This window comes from Camelus dromedarius, chromosome 13 (assembly GCF_036321535.1).
Source record: "Camelus dromedarius isolate mCamDro1 chromosome 13, mCamDro1.pat, whole genome shotgun sequence".
NCBI lineage: Eukaryota > Metazoa > Chordata > Mammalia > Artiodactyla > Camelidae > Camelus > Camelus dromedarius.
This window is the reverse complement of record NC_087448.1, coordinates 54,027,544-54,045,280: the sequence shown is the minus strand read 5'-3', so window position 1 is coordinate 54,045,280 and position 17,737 is coordinate 54,027,544. Positions and strand designations below refer to the sequence as shown.

At 40.4% G+C, this 17,737-nt stretch overlaps 1 protein-coding gene across 3 annotated transcripts in view; it reads right to left on the bottom strand.

The window, feature by feature from the left end:
- Window positions 1-17,737, bottom strand: part of LRCH1 (leucine rich repeats and calponin homology domain containing 1) — a 170,046-nt gene that overhangs the window by 67,060 nt on the left and 85,249 nt on the right. For all 3 annotated transcript variants that reach the window (XM_010980838.3, XM_064493157.1, XM_031465995.2), the window contains exon 3: window positions 4,293-4,419. In XM_010980838.3, coding sequence (XP_010979140.2) covers window positions 4,293-4,419 — 127 coding nt within the window. The remainder of the gene's footprint in view (window positions 1-4,292; window positions 4,420-17,737) is intronic.

The window sequence follows — 17,737 nt, the reverse complement described above, 5'->3', positions numbered from 1 at the left end:
ATATGAAGTGAACAGCCAGAAGACACACACACACACACACACACACACACACACACACAGTATGAGTTGGGAGAGGACAGAATTGAGAAAAACTAAACAAGAAATGGACCATCTTTGAACCCCAGTGTGTCAGCACATACAGGGAACCAGTGAGGAAGCGCCTAGACCTTTGGCAAACATGTCCCATAAAAGGTTCTCAGATTTATTGTGTTCTTACTCTGTCTTCTTCACAGATAGCCACCTGTTAACTGTAACATGGCATTCACACGGTGTTTCTTACCAAATATTTAACACACCTTATCCTTCAAGCATGATTTGACAAGAAAAGAACCATGTTTCCAGGATGTTGACACCGTTTTTATGAGTAAAAGGAGGTTTAGTCAACCCAAGAGAAGTCTGCTGACCCTGCTGCCTGGCTTGTGGTTCCTCGGTAGGAAACTCTCAGGCGACACTGCCCACGGGCACCACACCCGAGATTTGCAACCTTCTCCCACTCACTTTCAGCTGTTCAGGGCCTGCCACAACCTGAATGGGAAAACCACTGCAAGCTGAACCAGGGAATTCCAAAGAGAGAAACCATGGCTCCTCTCCACAAGGGGCTTACGGTCCAGATGAAGACCCAGCAGGCGCAGCTGCACGGTGCTGTGGGAAGCCCTGGGGCTCTCATCAGATAAACCAGGTTTTCACTCCTGCACCACCACGTCATAGCCCCATGCCTTTGGGCAAGTAATTCCAAAACTCAAACTTGTCTGTGCAAGGAAGATACGATATACACCCTGCTGGGCTGCTGCCAAGATCTCATGATACAACACATGTCATTACCCAGCAGAGTGCCTGGCATACAGGAGGTGCTCAGTAAATGCCAGCGCTATATCGCCTTCTCTTATAGAGAGAACATGCAGATAAAGTCTTACAAAGCAATACAGACATACAGCTACAGCTCTAAGGAGACAAGTGGTACAAAAATAATTCAAAAAGTGGCCAAGGAGGTTAGAAAATTCTAGATCATTTCCACCAGAAATGACCCTGGAGGGACGGCTCCATGAAGCTAAGATTCCCTAAGTTCTCCTGCACTTGAAACAATGTGGAAATACATCTTGGCCTCTCATGTGGCTTCAAGAAAAGACATCTCAAGGGAGGGGGGCAGAGCTCAGTGGGAGAGTGTGTGCTTAGTATGCACGAGGTCCTGGGTTCAATCCCCAGTATCATTAAAATAAATAAACAAATAAACCTAATTACCTCCCCCGCCAAAAAATTTTTTTAAAAAGACAAGACATCTCAGAAGTGTTTCTTAATGAAAGTCTTCATGGAAGGAGAAAAAGCTGCTTGTCCTTATTCTCTGCCCAATCACAATCACTGAATGGCAATGCTTTGTGTTTTAAGCTTCTTAGACAACTGGGATATATTCAAGAAGGTAAGATTATACTCTTTCCCAGCTCCAACTCATCTCAAAAATTAAGAGAGGGCACCTCCTTTCTTGCAGATAGCCACAGTGCTTTTATTTTTGTTTTTTAAGCAAATCATCACTCTGAAACATTCACTCACACTTGGAAGAGAAGAGAGTTTACAACTCAGTTTAGGATACTCTTTGAGTCTAATGAGAAAATTTTAAAAAATGCTTCTTCCCCAATAGTTAAACAATGCTCAGAGCCTAATAATACACTGAGAGATGTTATCAGCACTTAGGTGGCGTAAGGTACTCTGAACACTTGGGGAGTTCCCAGATTTTTTTTAACAAGTCGGTTACTGTGAAACTACAAAACAGAAGCCTCCCACGTAATTCTACAATCACCTCAGGCTCTCCAAGGATTTTTTCCAGTTGATAGCTAAAAAGCATTTGCATGGTTACCTGCAGTATCACTACTGTTTTAAGCAAAAAGATATGAAAGATAAATAAGGACTGATGGAAACTAATCTTTTGTAGTCTGTGAACTTAAGCAAGGCCCATCACCCCTTATGGTTAAATAGTGGTAACTTATTAAATATTCACCAACTTTACGAATAAATGCTTTTTGCAAAGTTCATGCTTGCTCATACAGCAAAAAGCACACAGGATACAGAGCAGCCCCATCTGATCAGGTGGTCCCTGCCACGTGTGGCTCCTGAGCAGGAGTAATGTGGCTGTCCTATCTGTGATGTGCTGTCCGTGGAAAATACACACCCAACCTCAAAAACTTAGTACAGAAGAAAGACTATAAAATATTTCATTAATTTTATATTGTTACAGGTGTTGAAAGAATACTTTGGCTATCGAGGGTTAACTAAAATATACTATTAAAATTAATTTCACTTGCATCTGTTTTTTTTTTTAATGTGGCTGCTAGTACATTTAAAATCATATTCGCTGCCAGCATCCCCTCTCCATGGGACAGGGCTAGGTGAGGGCGTTTCTGCTCAGGTTAAAGTCAGCTACACCAGGGCGACCTTCGGCACATCGCTCACCACTCTCTGCCTTGGGTTTCTTCCTCTGTAAGTTGTCAAGAGGTTGGACTAGATGTCTTTTAGAACCATTATGGCTCTAACATTCTAGGACTCAAGGGTTCAAGAGTTGTTACCGGTAGAGAAAAGACACAAGCATGGGTTGATGACGGAGCTGTGACCAGGGGGCAGGGCAGCCTTCACTAGAGCTGGACTTCAGACAGGGCGCCTAAGAAAAGCTCAGGGCAGCCCTTACAGCCAGCCAGCAGCCCGTGTGTCCTGAGGCTGGAGACAGTGCCGCTCCGCTTCTGCCGCACGCCTGCCCAGCAGCTGACGAGAGTACTTGACGAAAGCCCTGCTCTGCTGTGGGGCTGGCTGCGGGACTCAGCACACGTGCCCCTACTAACAGACGAGCCGGTCGGTAGCTCGAGCCGCACAGCTGACGGATGGCACGCTGTCAGCTTCAGCCCAGGGTGTGGTGGGACAGAAACACACTCCGGCTGCCAAAGACTGACCTCACCGATGTGCCACCCACCCGCTCCGTGGCAGCCCGAGAAGTAGGGGGGAAGAAAGCCAATTCTTTATTTATCCTGTGTTTGCAAGACCCAATCCAAATTCTAGCAAACTGGATTTGGGGGGGTTATCAGACTCCTAAAAGAAGCTTTTTTTTTTAAGCATATAACTATCAGTTTCGTCCAAAGTGTCATTCGGTATATTTTTTGTTTTCTGGAGCCAGTTAAAACAGCACCTTCTGAATTAACTTGGACTGAAAGATAATCATCCCCCCACTGGCACGGCCCTTGGGAGTCCTCACAATCTGTCCCCAGCCACCTTCTTGGCCCACTGTCCACCATTTGACAACAGCCTTCACAAACATTTTTTAGGTATCTATTTTGTGCCAAGCATAGGGAAACAACAGCAAGTAAGATGCAGTTCCTGTCCTTAAGCAGTTTTCAAGGTGTATCAGGGCGTCGACTAAGGGGTCACAGAATTCTCCATCTGGGCCTCCCAAGCCATCACCCCAATGCTCCTGGTAACCCCAAAGAAATTAACCAGAGATGGCACACAAGAGAAAAGTGACTGGCCATAATACTTGAAGGAAGGTATTGTGTCCTTTCCATGGCTGTAATCACGACATCCAGCTTTGTGCTGGACACAAGGGTGGTGGAAGGATGCATGTTGGAGGATAAATTATGACTATTATGGTTTAGCCCAGTTGCTCATTCTTGCCTCTTCATTCACCCAAAAAATCTTAGCTCAGTGGAAGTCTAGAGAGAACTCACTCTTTCTCATTTTAAAAACAAGGTCAGTCATTCAATTAGTAGTGAAAGAGCTGACGTCTGGGCCTCAGGTACACACGTCCAAGCCATCCCTGCCTATCAATCACTTACTCTTCTTTCTTATCCCTGGGGATGTGGTCCCATTTTAAAGTCATCAATGTGGGGCAATGGTTACTAAAATCCTTACAGAATCAGAGCACTCTGTTCTTTCCAACTTAATTATACACATTCGTAAGCTGTGGCCTACTAACTTCTTTGCAGATTATTTTGCCAGTGTATCCATAATTTATCACAAACTTATTTATGCCATCTGAAAAAAAGTGATCTAGCGTCCACAGGATAATCTGTAGACTTCAGGACCTGTAAATCCTGCCAACTTTAGCACGTGTACATCACCGGAAACCTGTAAATTTCAGGAGCTCTGTCTGTCCCAGCAAAGCCTTGATTATTCCTTTTCCCACTTATTGTCTTTATCATATAGAGGCGACAGCATGATCTCCTCCTTGTCCCAGTATGGGAAAAGTCTTTTTGACTACCTGATAGGCTATGATTAGTAAACAAACAAAAAAAGCATCTTAAAAATCAGTAACATACCAACTCCATTAACTGTTTGAGCTGACCTATCTCTTCCGGCAGCGATCCAAGTTTGTTGTTACTTGCGATTAAGACTTTGAGAGGCAGACCACACAGGCAGGCCGGCAGCGAGGACAGCTGATTTCGACTGCAAAAAAATACAGGAATTCTGGTAAACACGCAGGCGACTTCATACTGTTGGCGAACATGTTTTTAATACATAAGGAGAAAGAAAGAAAATATCCTGCAAATATAAAAAGTCCAATAAACCTTCTATATGTATAATAACTCAAATCCCAAGTGTATAAGAAAATTAAAAAATATTTTTTAAAAAGAGAGGCATAGGCAGTTTGAGGGGAAAGAATTTTTCGCAGCACAAGGGACCCCATCAAGCTCCCTGGCAGGTGCTGAGCCCTGAGCCAGCCCAAAAGCAGATGGCCAAGAAGGGCTGCTCCACTCATAGCAACGGGAAGCTGGTGCCAACTGTCCTCTTCCTGCCAGTGTGAGCAGGAGACTCGGCGAGGACCAGAGCAACCAGCCCGGCGCGGTGAAGCATCACCACATCCATCTTGGTAGTGATGGGGAAGATGGTTTTGCTGCAACTCACAAAACCACTGGGCCCATCTCCAACATTCTGATTCAGCTTCTTTTTGTTAAAGTAAAGCTCTGTGGCTAAATTCTGCTTGGGTGTCTGTGAGCGCTAATTTAAAAAGGAAAAGGAAAGTTGTCACCTTCTGGCAAAAGTGAAGCCAGGGCCAAGAGGGGCTCAGTTTCTCAGAGGAGCCGGGAAAGTCTGAGTCCAGGTCTCACCTCTGCTCTGCATTAAGAGGTCTCTACTCAGAAGTCTTTAAAATGCCCTACGTCAGTGCTGGCTGTCTGAGAGATGGGAAAACACCAGACCAGTGAAATCCATGCATCACCCGTAAATACATGGCAGGCAGCCACTTATCTCACCTCCTCCCTCCCAGGAGCCCTTTCCTGCTATCAAGTAAGGAGACAGATGGCTTTCAGTTTCCCTTTTTTTCTCGGCCATTTTGCTGAGGAAGCCAAAGACCAGGCAGTGAAATATCTATAAATCTATATGTTATTGCAATTATTTGGAACTTCCGTGTGTATCTGCACACATGTGTGAGGCTTCAGAGGCTGTGGTATGGTGTATCTGTGTGTTTATGGGCGCACATAGATCTTTGTGTGCGAGAGGGAGGGACAGACAGACTGGAAACACACCAAAATGTTATCCGTGCTCATTTTGGGGGGAGTAGGTACAATGAGTGAATTTTATTTTCTTTATCAGACTTTGCTGCATTTTCCCAAATTCCTACAAAGTGCTTTCATAATTAGGGAAGAAATACTATAAAAAGATAAACTTCACTTGGATACTGGTTACATGGGTGCTTCTATTTGTGAAAATTCATCAAGATACACGTATTATCTGTGTAATTTTCTGTATGTATGTTATAAATCAATTAAACCTTTTACTCCTCCACCTACCATATGAGGGGGTCGGTGTCTGGTCAGCCAAAGGGCATCTCTAACTGCTGGGCTCAGAAAAAGCAGGCGTTACACTGTCAAAATAACCTTTCTAATCTGGCTGCCCACCTGTGACCACCCTGACCAGGGACCCGATGCCCGGGTAAACAGGTTTTAGCAAGAAAAGGTACAGCCAGAGCTTCACCATTGCCCAGATCTGCAAAGAAAGCTATTTCCAGAAAGGGGCAGAGGAGAAGAGCTTTCTCTAAGAGGGTCCAGCAGGACAGAGAGGAGATTGCGAGCCCTATGCCGGGGATGGGGGTGTCCTGGGACCGGAAGGAGCAGCTGGCTCCAAGCCCCCCAATTTAGGATGACAGGCTAGAAAAACGGGCGACAGGCTCACCCCGGCACTCTCTCCTTATCTCCAGAGGCAGCGGAAGGAGGAAGCAGGGCAACCAGCCTGTCCTTCTGTGCCCCTCACACCCCTCCGGCTGCCCTCTACTCCTGCAGGAGCCCAGTGGCCTCCTTTGGCTGGGTGAGGGGCTGTCCTGGTGCCCTGCAGGGAGAGCTTTCTTCCAGCTCCAAAAAACATTCCTGAGACACTCTCTCCAGAAAAAAGAACTCAATTTATTAAAAGGCAGCAAGTAAATAACTTGGAATGTAATCTGTGGCTTAAAATATCTATTAAGATGCAATTTCATAAACTAAGGATTGATAAATTAAACTTTTAACAAGGCAATTCTACTGTTTTGGAGCCACATTTAAACTTCCTTTTGAAGAGAGGATAATGGGAACAAAGATTACGTATTTTCAGAAATTTCTACACTCCTATTTCCCACAGAATCAACAATTACAGTTGGAGATCTTCCCTGTGTTTCTCTGCTTGGAAATTCAGATTTAAAGTATTCCCAGCCTCACCACCTGGCTGCAGGCATCTAATCAGATTAGCAGGTATTGAATTGGGAGCGCATGCATACAGCATTTAAGCAATGCAGGGAAGGCATGTGAGCATTTGAAATTACAAGGGATTATTCCCACTAGAATTCTTCCAGGGTGGGTAACTAATTTAAAATAAAATAAAATTTAGGCTTATGAAAGCATTTGTGGTTTCTCTAATGGGAATGAATGCTTCTTATGCTAAAAGCAGCTGATGGAACAGCCTATTTGTTTATGCCTGACACATTCCTCCATTTGTGCTGTAGTGAATCACCTGTACACAAATCTGAGCTCCCAGGACTTGTCATAATACAGCATGCCACAGGCCTGGGGCACATTTCTCCCACTTCATCCATCCATTCCCTCAGGATGTTCCTGTATTACCAGTAATTTCCCCAATAGAAAAAGGAAATACACATGCACACAAAAACCCATTAGCTCTCCAGCAAATATTCATAAAGAAGGGGAGAAACTGCACACTCTTTAATCCTCTACCCACTAAAGACCACATCAGCAGCCTGAGCTTTTTTGAAACCACTCATCTGGCAGCAATTTTTCTCAAGCAATTAAGTGCCTCAGGCCTCAATCCACCATCCTGGCCCCTACTTGCCTCCCGCAGACCCTCTGCACTATGAACAGGCCCTTGGAGGAAAGAATATTTAAAAAAATAAGGCTATACAGTATCTGATAAAGTAATGGTCAACATTCATTTTCAAATCTAGCCTAGGAGTCACATCTGAAAGCAATATTAAAAAAAAAAAAGATTTTTTTTTTAAACTCACTCATTACAAAAGAGTAAATTAGTGGGGGAAAGGAGCCACTTATTCAGAAGTAGAAATTACAGATTCAGTCATGGTGGCCTGAGCCTTCCTGCCATCACAGGGCAGGGCCTGCCTGGTGTCAGCTGTCACCCTCCCTGCCCAGTCTGGGTAGAGGAAGGGGCGGGGAGGAAGGGGCGGGGAGGAACGGGGACGGGCAGAGGGCAGTGGGCTTTATTGCTAACGCTGTGTCTTCCATCTTTCTCAGCTGAATGACTCCCCCGTCCTAGACTTACTGGTCTGTTTCCTCATTTCAGGATGAAACAAGGCAGCTCAACATAATCTGAACAGTTTTTGATAGCCTCAGTTTGCAGGATCAATTTCTCTTCAAGTATCACTACCCTCACTTAACATAATCCCTAAATGAGGGAATTCACAAACCAAGTCACTTCTGTATGGTTTCACTCTTAGAGACTCTTATTGTAATGTATTTTGACTCTGGTCTTATTAATATTCATGCTTTCGGACTTAATTTTGGCATTTAAAATATTTATCATTGATTTATCAGAAAGTTACTTTCCTTAAAGTATGTGATGACAAAAACATGCTATATTCTTACATGTGATTTTATTATCAGGCATCATATATATTTTTTATTCTACTGGAAAACATGCTTCTTCTAAGTGAATGGGTTCACTTAACAATGAAACATGGAACTTACTTAACAGAAAGTAATTTACAGAAAGAGTTCTATAACAGATTCACCTACTTAACTGGTAAAGAGGTCACCAACTGTGGAATTAGAAGACCTGGATTGAAGTCTCATGTCTGCCACAACTGTCTACATGACTTTGGGTAAGTCACTGAACCTCTCTGGCTTTGCCATTCATCAATCATTGATACTAACACCTACCTAACATGATACATGAGATTATGAACGTGAATGTGCTTAGCCTGACACTAAATCCACACACAAAGGTTAAACCATACCCAGCCACTAATGTGGCAAAGCAGCGGGAGGGTGACCAAAAAAAGCTTGATTGGGCTTTAGTTATTTATTTTATTTCCTAATCGCTAACATTCCAGCCACTCTGAAAATATGGTTGCCTGTTCCCTTTGTTGAAAACGCATGCCAGTTAAAGATGACCACTCCGAGGCATGCTGCGGAGAACCAGGCTGGGCTGTAAAGTTTCAAGCCAAAACAAACCAAGTAATTATTTCCTATCTGGAGAACCAGAACTAGAACATATAATCACATGAATGACCTTTTTCCTCCCATCTTCTTTGATTCCAAGAGCCTACCATTCCCCTGGGAAAACGTGAACACTCAGGGATCATCACCCTGGTTGCCAAAGAGTTAACAGAAATAGTGATGTGTATCACTAGCCATCACGAACCTACTGAGAAAATGTCACAGTGTGCATGTGAAGGGCACAGAGAAGGCAGGGCAGGTTTCCGGGCTCACCCTATGTGAGTCTCAGCCAGGGAGGGGAATGAACAACTCTGCAGTCAGTATTGTGTTATTGCCTGTTTGAATCCCACTGTCTGCTTGGCACGTGACCCACCGTTAAGAACGGTTATTTCACTTGAGCCAAGTCAGTTTCCTCTTGCACAGGATATCTCACCTAATTTTGTTTTGTGCTCGTTTTGCATACCCTGTTTGCCTTTCATTAAAGTCAGAGTAACTTTTTTCTGTTGTGCTTATAACACTTGGCTGTTAATTGTCCTCAGGCCCACACAACGCTGAACAATATCCATAGAGAACTATTTCCTTTTTCCTGCTTGGTTCATTCTGAAAACCCACCATGGCAAAATTTCTCACCCTCGTTTCCCCAAATGACTGAGGACTTCCCTCCTCCTGCATGGCCAGCCTTCTCCCTTCATTCCAGCCATCATTTTATGCCTGAGACAATGACCAACAACAACCAGAGCTGGCTTAAGTTGCCTGGAGATACTTTGCTCAACTTTAATTTTTATAAATATAAATTATATAATTTTAATAATATTTAACATGACACTTTAAAGATAGAAATTCGACTGAAATTACACATATGCATAAAATCTGGGAGTCCACGTTTGAAAACACTTTGAAAACAGTTCTGCAGTCTACAACTTGAGGATGAGAGTCATTTGCAAACTTAAAATGTTGCAAAACGGAAACACAGAGTCATTCTGTGAAGTGAATTATAAGCCAGTTCCTGAACACTATACCAATCCGTTTCACACCCTACATACATAAAGGGGCCATGCTCTGAGAAGGGAGAAGTCAACTTCAGAAAAAAAAAACTAAAAGAAAAGCAAGAAGCCAAAAGTGAGCGTCTAAAGCAGCTCAGAATTCAAGCAAATTGCTGTGCATTTTTGCTGTGCATACCTGCACCATATTTGGCTTCTGCAACTGAACTGGTTTCCCACAATAATAGCCTATCAGTCTCCTCTTGAGTATAAATAAACCCTTGCTTAAAATATTCTGGTTTTTTTTCTTTACACCCCTAACGGTCAGCAACCACCACTACCAATGTCTGTAATTAGATTTCAAAGTGCAGTTATTGATAACTTGCCCCTTTGTCAAAGTTAATGGATACTAACTTTCTGTTTCCAGGAAAGCAGGTGACCAAGCCAAGGATGAAAGATCCTCTGGTGTCAAATGCTGAATGGAAGCCAATTATTTTCTATGCTCACTGAGTGCTACTCTGCCCAAGACCCTGTTCCAAGCTCTGAAAAAATGTGAAATGTATGTGAATCCTAAAACTTAACTTCTACCAAGATTAGGCAACAGTCCTCTGAGCTGCTACCCACTATCTCCTACTTGAACATGGATCATGTATTTCAAAAGTGCTAGAGCAGCAAGTATTTCCTACTGGGTTTCTCAAATTAAAGATAAAAAATTAGTGACTCTTAAGGAACAAAGTGAGACTTCCTTTATGGCACTTATACTATAAGGTGGAAGGGAAGGACTCCAGGCTCATCCTGATAACTCTTTAAGCAAGTGTCTGCAGGCTTTGGACACCACTGTCAATGTTCAAAGGCTGCCTCTGCTGAAGCCCCCAGGCTGTTCTCTGCTTCTGGTACTGAGGTCACAGGGGTCTCGTGCTGTAACTAATGCACCAGAGGGGCCACCACCCGTATCAGTTTCCTTAAATTCCCTGAAGATCACCCATTTAAATGATTGGCCAAATGAAAATGTGAATGCAACGCACTGCCTTCAAAGCACTCTCACCGTCTCCTGGGTCCTCCCCACCCACCTACATGCAAACCGCCTCTCACAGTCCTTAGAATACAGTATCTGAAAGGATTTCACAATCCACACCAAATATCACTCTTTATTTTTTCTTCTACCTATAGTCCCTCCTGTTCAAATAGTTCACAGAGCTACACAATTCTTGCATTCGGTGATATCATTCAAATTATTTGGTGTATCAGGAACAATTGTCAGTGATTTTGAAATGGACCACAAAACATCGCTGGGGGTCTTGTCTAGCACACCCTTCCAGACTACCTCTGTCTTTCACTGTCGTGGAGTTATTTTACAACTCTGTGTTTGTAGAAATGGATAGTAATGCAAATCATTCTTGAATTGTGATATGTGCAATGGAGCTGCAATTCATTATTGCCCTCTGGATGCTGACCAGTTTTGCAACTATTTGTAAATTCATTTCAGCAAGCCCACTACTCTGTGTGTGTGTGTGTGTGTGTGTGTGTGTGTGTATGAATTCTCCTTTAAACAGGATATAACATTTTACTGCTTCATTAATTAATGTGTTAAATACAATCTTTGACAGATGTATATTTGTATGAGAGTCATGGTATTTCCTTTTTTTTAAGAATTACCATTTAATAAGGAGATTAGTTTTAACTGTAGGGGCTCTGGTGTTTCCACAGTGAAATTTCAGTTGCAGACAATTTAATTTAAAGACTCAGCTGCTTTAGATTTTTGGTCAAGGTCATTCTTTTCCTCATTATATAACACAGAGCTCTCAGAAACTGAAAAAAAAAAAAAAAAAATCCTCTTGCCTCCCCCTCCAGAAAAAGTTCAGTCTTATAGAGGAGCTGGGGAGAAGAGAAAATCTTAAATCTGAATACTAATGAGTGATTAATACATTTGTACTTTTTACTACTTAATTTTTTTCTCAAAATAAACCGCATCCTTTTAATTGATAATAATAAACAAATAAACATATAAATATTTATACAGATTTAAAAGGTGCTAAATAAAGAATAAATCAGCCTGGATGGCAGCTCTGTGAACGCACTCTCTGCTTGAGTGTTTCCTGGGCATTTCTCTCGTCCACTCACATTTCATCTTATCTTTCAACACATCCAGTCCATACAGATTATTTAGCCTCTGAACAGGACATCATGAAGACACATGCTTTTTAACCTCATCCGTTTTTAGGCATGAAGTCAGCTCCTAAAGGATTCCTTGGGTGATAAACATTTCTATAAATCTGTGTTGGCAAACTGGTGTTTTGAAAAGCACATTCTAGGAGATGCTAATAGGTAAACCTCACAAAAAAAAAAAAAAGGGAGAAGAGCTCTGTGTGGTGTGGAGAGTCACAAGACTAATAGCACAATTCATGGACTTTGCTCTTAAGCATACCTATTAACAGAACGCTTTTCCATAGAAGATGACATTAGGAAATGTTCTTACACCCTAAATGATCCAATGGCATCACTGTGATTAGAAATAATTTCTTTTCTCCTAGGGAGTTTGGCAGGCAGGTTTTCTCCAGATCTATCAGACTCTATTCATAAAGAGAAGGATTCATCACTGAGTGGAATGGATCAATTTTCTTATATTATTTTCACATCCCTTTCTGCCACGGTTTGCCAGTTGCCAAATGGAGTTTCAGGAAAACACGGTGTGATTTCAGGAGGATAAAGTAGGTAAGCTGAGATTAATAGATAACAGAGTTCCACGTGATCCAACTCTCAAAGTGACCTAAATCTTCTTGTTATTTGGATCTTTCCATTCAAAGAGATCATCTCATTCCATCTGTTCTGACAGTCCGTCTGGTCCAGAGTGTAAAGGTGTTCCAAGAAATGACAGAAGATGAAAAAAATGCCTTACAGAAAAAACTGCTCTTGTCACTACTACTCCTTTGTCCCCTAAGCGCCCAACCCTTTGACTCTTTCTAGATAAAGAGCTACAGAACATGCACTTATTCTTGACTTAGTTTCTATTCCCTGAAAAAAACGTTATTTTGGATTATTACATATGCTGAAACTCTCAGCTGCGTATTTTATCGAGGTTTCCCCTCCCTGAGTTCTCAGCATAAGCATTCCTTTCTGAAGCAGGATAATATTTTTAACATCATATTCTGCAGTTTTCTAGCCACTATCACATATATTTTATCACTTCCGAAAATACAGTGATATGTTTAGATCTGGATTGGCAAACTGAGAAAACCAATACTATATCTCTTTTCTCAAAAGCAACTCTTATTAAGAAAAAAAAAAAAAAAAAACACTTTCTATGTGTCCAGTTACTGTAATTGTTCCTAACAAGCAAAGAACACAAAGAGACCCAAAGTGAAGCTCCGTGTTGGCCATTATGCCTCCAGACTGCAGTCAAAACCTACTTTCCTAAGCCCTAATTCCACGGAACCAGTATGAAGGATGCTGACAAGATAGAAAAGGCAGAGTTCAACAAAAAAAAGGAGAGAAGAGTAGGAAGTCAACTTCTCACAAACTTCAGTGTAATAGGTCAGAGGCAAGAAGACTAGTTCTCATCAAGTTTTATAATAAACAACTCAGAGAAACTCAGTATCAAGTTGTTTTTAGCTAACTGACAAAGTATATTATTATAAGGGTAAGAGTGCATAAAATTTCACCAATGAGTCAAATGTATAGTTCTTTTTTTTTAACTGAAGTACAGCTGATTTACAATGTTGTGTTAGTTTCTGGTGTACAGCATAGTGATTCAGTTATACATATGTATATATATTCTTTTTCATATTCTTTTCCATTACAGGTTATTACAAGCTATTGAATATAGTTCCCTGTGCTATATGGTAGGACCTTGCTGTTTAGCTATTTTATATACAGTAGTTTATATATCAGCTAATCCCAAACTCCTAATTTATCTGTCCCCCATCCCTTTCCCCTTTTGTAACCATAAGTTTGTTTTTATGTCTGTGAGTCTCTGCTTTGTAAATAAATGCATTTGTATTCTTTTTTTCAGACTCTACATAGAAGTGATTTCATATAATATTTGTCTTTCTCTGTCTTACTTCACTTAATATGATAATCTCTAGCTCCATTCATGTTGCTGCAAATGGCCTTATTTAATTATTTCTTATTCAAAATGTACAGGTCCTGTGCTACACATTCCAAGCACTAAGAGTCTTTTCAATTAAGGGATCTCATGGTGCTCCATTGTTTTCCTGCTTTCAAAGTATTACTGTACTTTCAATATGTTGAAAGCATACTCGTGCTTAAAAAATACTCCAAATATAAAGAAATCAGAACTATAAAAAGAGACTAAGAAATGTGAAAGACAGAATGAGAGGTCTAACAGATAACTGAGAGGTAGTGGCCAAAGAAGAGAGATAGTAGAGAAACAGAGGAAGAAGCAATATTTTAAAAGATAGTAACTATTTTCTAGAGTTGATAAAAGACATGAATCTTCAGCCTCAGGAAGCAAAATAAAGTTTATAGTCAGGTAAACCTATACATATCATAGCATACAGTGCAGAAACACCAAAGATAAAGAGAAGCTATGGGAAGTCATCAAAGGAAAAAAATAACAGAAGATTTTCTATAAACCTAAAAGATGTAGATGAGCAAAGATTTCTCTATAGCAAAACAGAGGCTGGAAAATATAATATCTCTGAAATACAACAGAAAAGACAGGTCAACTTAAAACTTTATACTAATACAATAGAAAATTTCATACAAATAATTGAATCTTCTTTTAAGAATGAGGAGAGAAAGACATTTCAGAAAAAGACTATTTACCACAAACGTACCCTCATGGAATGAACTACTTAAGAATGCATGTAATAAAAGGAGAGTAAACCCTAAAATAAATGAGATGCAAAAACAAAAGAAGCAACAGTAAGTTACACTTAGTGGATTCACTAGAACCCAGTACATCCTTAGCATACATTCTTTTCAAGTTCATGTGGAATATTTGTAAAATTAACTATGCACAGGCTATAAAGCAGATATCAACCAACCTAAAGAATCAATATAAAAAAATTCTCCAAACACTAGGCAATTAAATTAAAAATCAATTTTAAAAGGTAATTATAAAAATTTATTCTATAGAAAACTCATGGGTCAAAAAGAAATACTGGAAATCAGAAAAGATTTAGGAGTAATTAGAAAAATACTATATATCAAAACTTTTAGGAATCAGCTACAGTACTAAGTACAGGGAAACACATGGCCTTAAATACGCCTATAAAAAAAGAAAAATAACTAAAAACTAATGCATTAAATACCTCAAACTCCAAAAATTTAAAGAATAAAGCTATAAGAAAATAGACCAAAGGAAATATGGTAAACTTGTTATTTATGAGAAAGAAAATATCTGTAGAGTTGGTCATTAAAATTAAAAGTTGACTTAAAAAAAATACACGACAAAAAAAGACAAACTTCTGAAAAAATGAATAAAAGAAAAAAGGCACAAATTTATACTGTTAGGAATTAAAAAGAGGAACCAAGTATGAACACAGTAGAAAATTTTTAATCCCCTTATTTAAATATTTAGATTGGCCTCCTGGAAAATTCTCTAACAATTATGTTCATGATTCTAAATTGGTCCTAAGGGGCATGGAATGCAGCCACAGCACAGTGTTAATGACAATGGTGATGTTTGAGCAAACTATAAAATGCCATAGAAATATGTTCCACTAGTGTCTACTATTCTTATTTATGAAATACTGTGTCCCACTTCCCTATTTCCCATCTAAAGTAAAGGGTTAGGGGTGGGGGTATAGCTCAGTGGTAGAGCACATGCTTAGCACGCACAGGGTCCTGGGCTCAATCCTCAGTACCTCCATCAAAAAAAAAAAAAAACTTCAAAAACTAAATAAATAAAGTAAAAGGTGGTTGAAGGGCTCAAGTATGATGGTGTACCAGCTAAATCCTATTTATCTACTAAGAAGTGATGATGATGATAATGATGACAATGGTGAAGGTTATTCCAAACTTCCACACCTTCTTTCATGTGTTTATATTGTCTTTCTATCTTTCCCTCTTCTCATCTACATTACTTGTTATCAGACTTGGTAAACTGTCATGTTCTTGGAGGCCATCTAAGGTTGATTATTGATGAAATGGCAATGTTTCAAGGGCTTTGGTCTGTCTTGTGAGAAAAATAAATGTTATGTGCAGCTTGTTCATTCTGGGCTTGCAGAAAAAGCTTTGAGAATTACCGTAAACAAAAATCCATACAACGAATCGGGAGTGGGTATGCACCTTGTTTTCAGGAAGCAAATCTGCAGCACGAAGATCTTAAAAACGTATTAAGATCAGAAGCAGAATTGAAAACAAAACCAACACATTCTGACAGCAGTCTGGCCATCAAAGCCATAATGTCCCTTTTGTATCTCTCTGTTCTCTTTTTTCAATACAAACACTGGTCTAAAACAACGTCTGTGATCGGGTGATGTGTATAATGGAAAAACCCCTTTTGGAAGTCTTGCCAAGTATGGGCTATACTAAAAGGAATGGAATCTGATATGAAATACCTATTACGAACTCATTCACATTTAGTTAGCAATTTAATAAAACCTGTCAACTACAAATGCCAATAACTTTACAGGCCCAATAATTTATAAATATACTAAAATTTTAGGGACTGTTGACTAAAGGTTCCACCTTAAAAACAAATGCCCAGTGAGCACCTTAGAAAAGGCAAGGCTTAAACCACAAGCTGCAGCTCCTGCAGAGGACAACTCTGCTGGCCACTTCCAACTCTGGCATTCTGCAAAAAATACTCCTAAGTTTTAAGACAATACTTCCAAATCTCAACATGGTTCACTGTGTTTTCGTGTCTTTCTGCTGATCTGTCTTTTCACAAAACACAACCTAGTTACCAGAGGCCAGTTCCAAAATACACATACTAAAATATTCCTGTTTTCACTTTGATTCAGATAAGATCTTCATAAAAGAAAGAGGGAATACAAGGTTAACTGAGCAAAACTCCTCCCCTTTTCCAGTTTAGGAAGACATCATCCATTTTTTTCCATTTATAAAAAGAAAAAACACTATCCTACAACTGAGACTTTCTTTAGAATGTCAGTGCAAGGAGGAGGTGTATTTGTTAGGAATAAAATCAAAATTCTTAAGAAGAATAAAACTGAGTTTTTTCTTCATAACAAAAAACAAAATCTGTGCTTTACAAGGCACTCCTAACGTGTAGGATGCTTCTCTCAAGTCCTTCAAATAGAGAGCTACACACTGAGGATTAAGGATTATTCCTCCAGACGAGCCCCCAAAGGAATGCGGGGATACAGGTTATACGGCCATCAGGAAGTTGGCTCTTTCTGCACATTGTTCAGCAGCCAAAAAGGATGCCAGGCTTCAGAAAAAGCAGCCCAAACAGATTCCTTTTATGGTGTGATAACATTTTGCTCAAGAGGCTGCTCCCTTCTTTACAGGGGGTGTCTCACAATCCACCCCCAGGGGGCTGGGAGGGGAAGGGGCTTCTGATGAACATGCCAGCTCTGGCTGCACACGTTTCACCCCGAGAAAGTAACACCATTCACCAAGAGTTCTGGAAGCAATATGATCAAATGCTGTAAAGAGCTTACATTTTTTGGCAGCTTCTATTCCCGAACATTTCTGAGGTGAAACTCTTAAGCTAAGTTCCCCCATTCTCAGTTTCACGACACCCTTTGTGTTGCCAAAAGCTTCCCTGCTCCGGGTTATTCTGTTTTTCTAGGGTATATTTTCTTTACAAGTCTCATCAAAAACAACCTCTCCAACGACTTAAAATAGATTTTAAACTCTGTGAGGCTCTCCTGTGCAGCCCAGGTTCAAAGTGTTTGTTCCTATATAGGAACGAGTCTTACTTAATCATTTTTATTGTTCTTGGCCACATTTCTTGGATTAAGACACTTTCTAACAGGAAGAGACATAGTGGCACATACACTAAGCCAACATAACCTTTTGTTGTGAACACCAAGAGGCGAAGATTAAAGGCCCAGACCCTTCAAACACCAGCTACATAAACAGCAATAAATTAATGTTTTCCACAAATTTGACATTTCTATCACAAGAGAAGATCTAGAAAATACTGAAGTGTTTTGCCCTGCGTTTCACAGTGAACGTTTTCTTTCCATGTGCTAATTA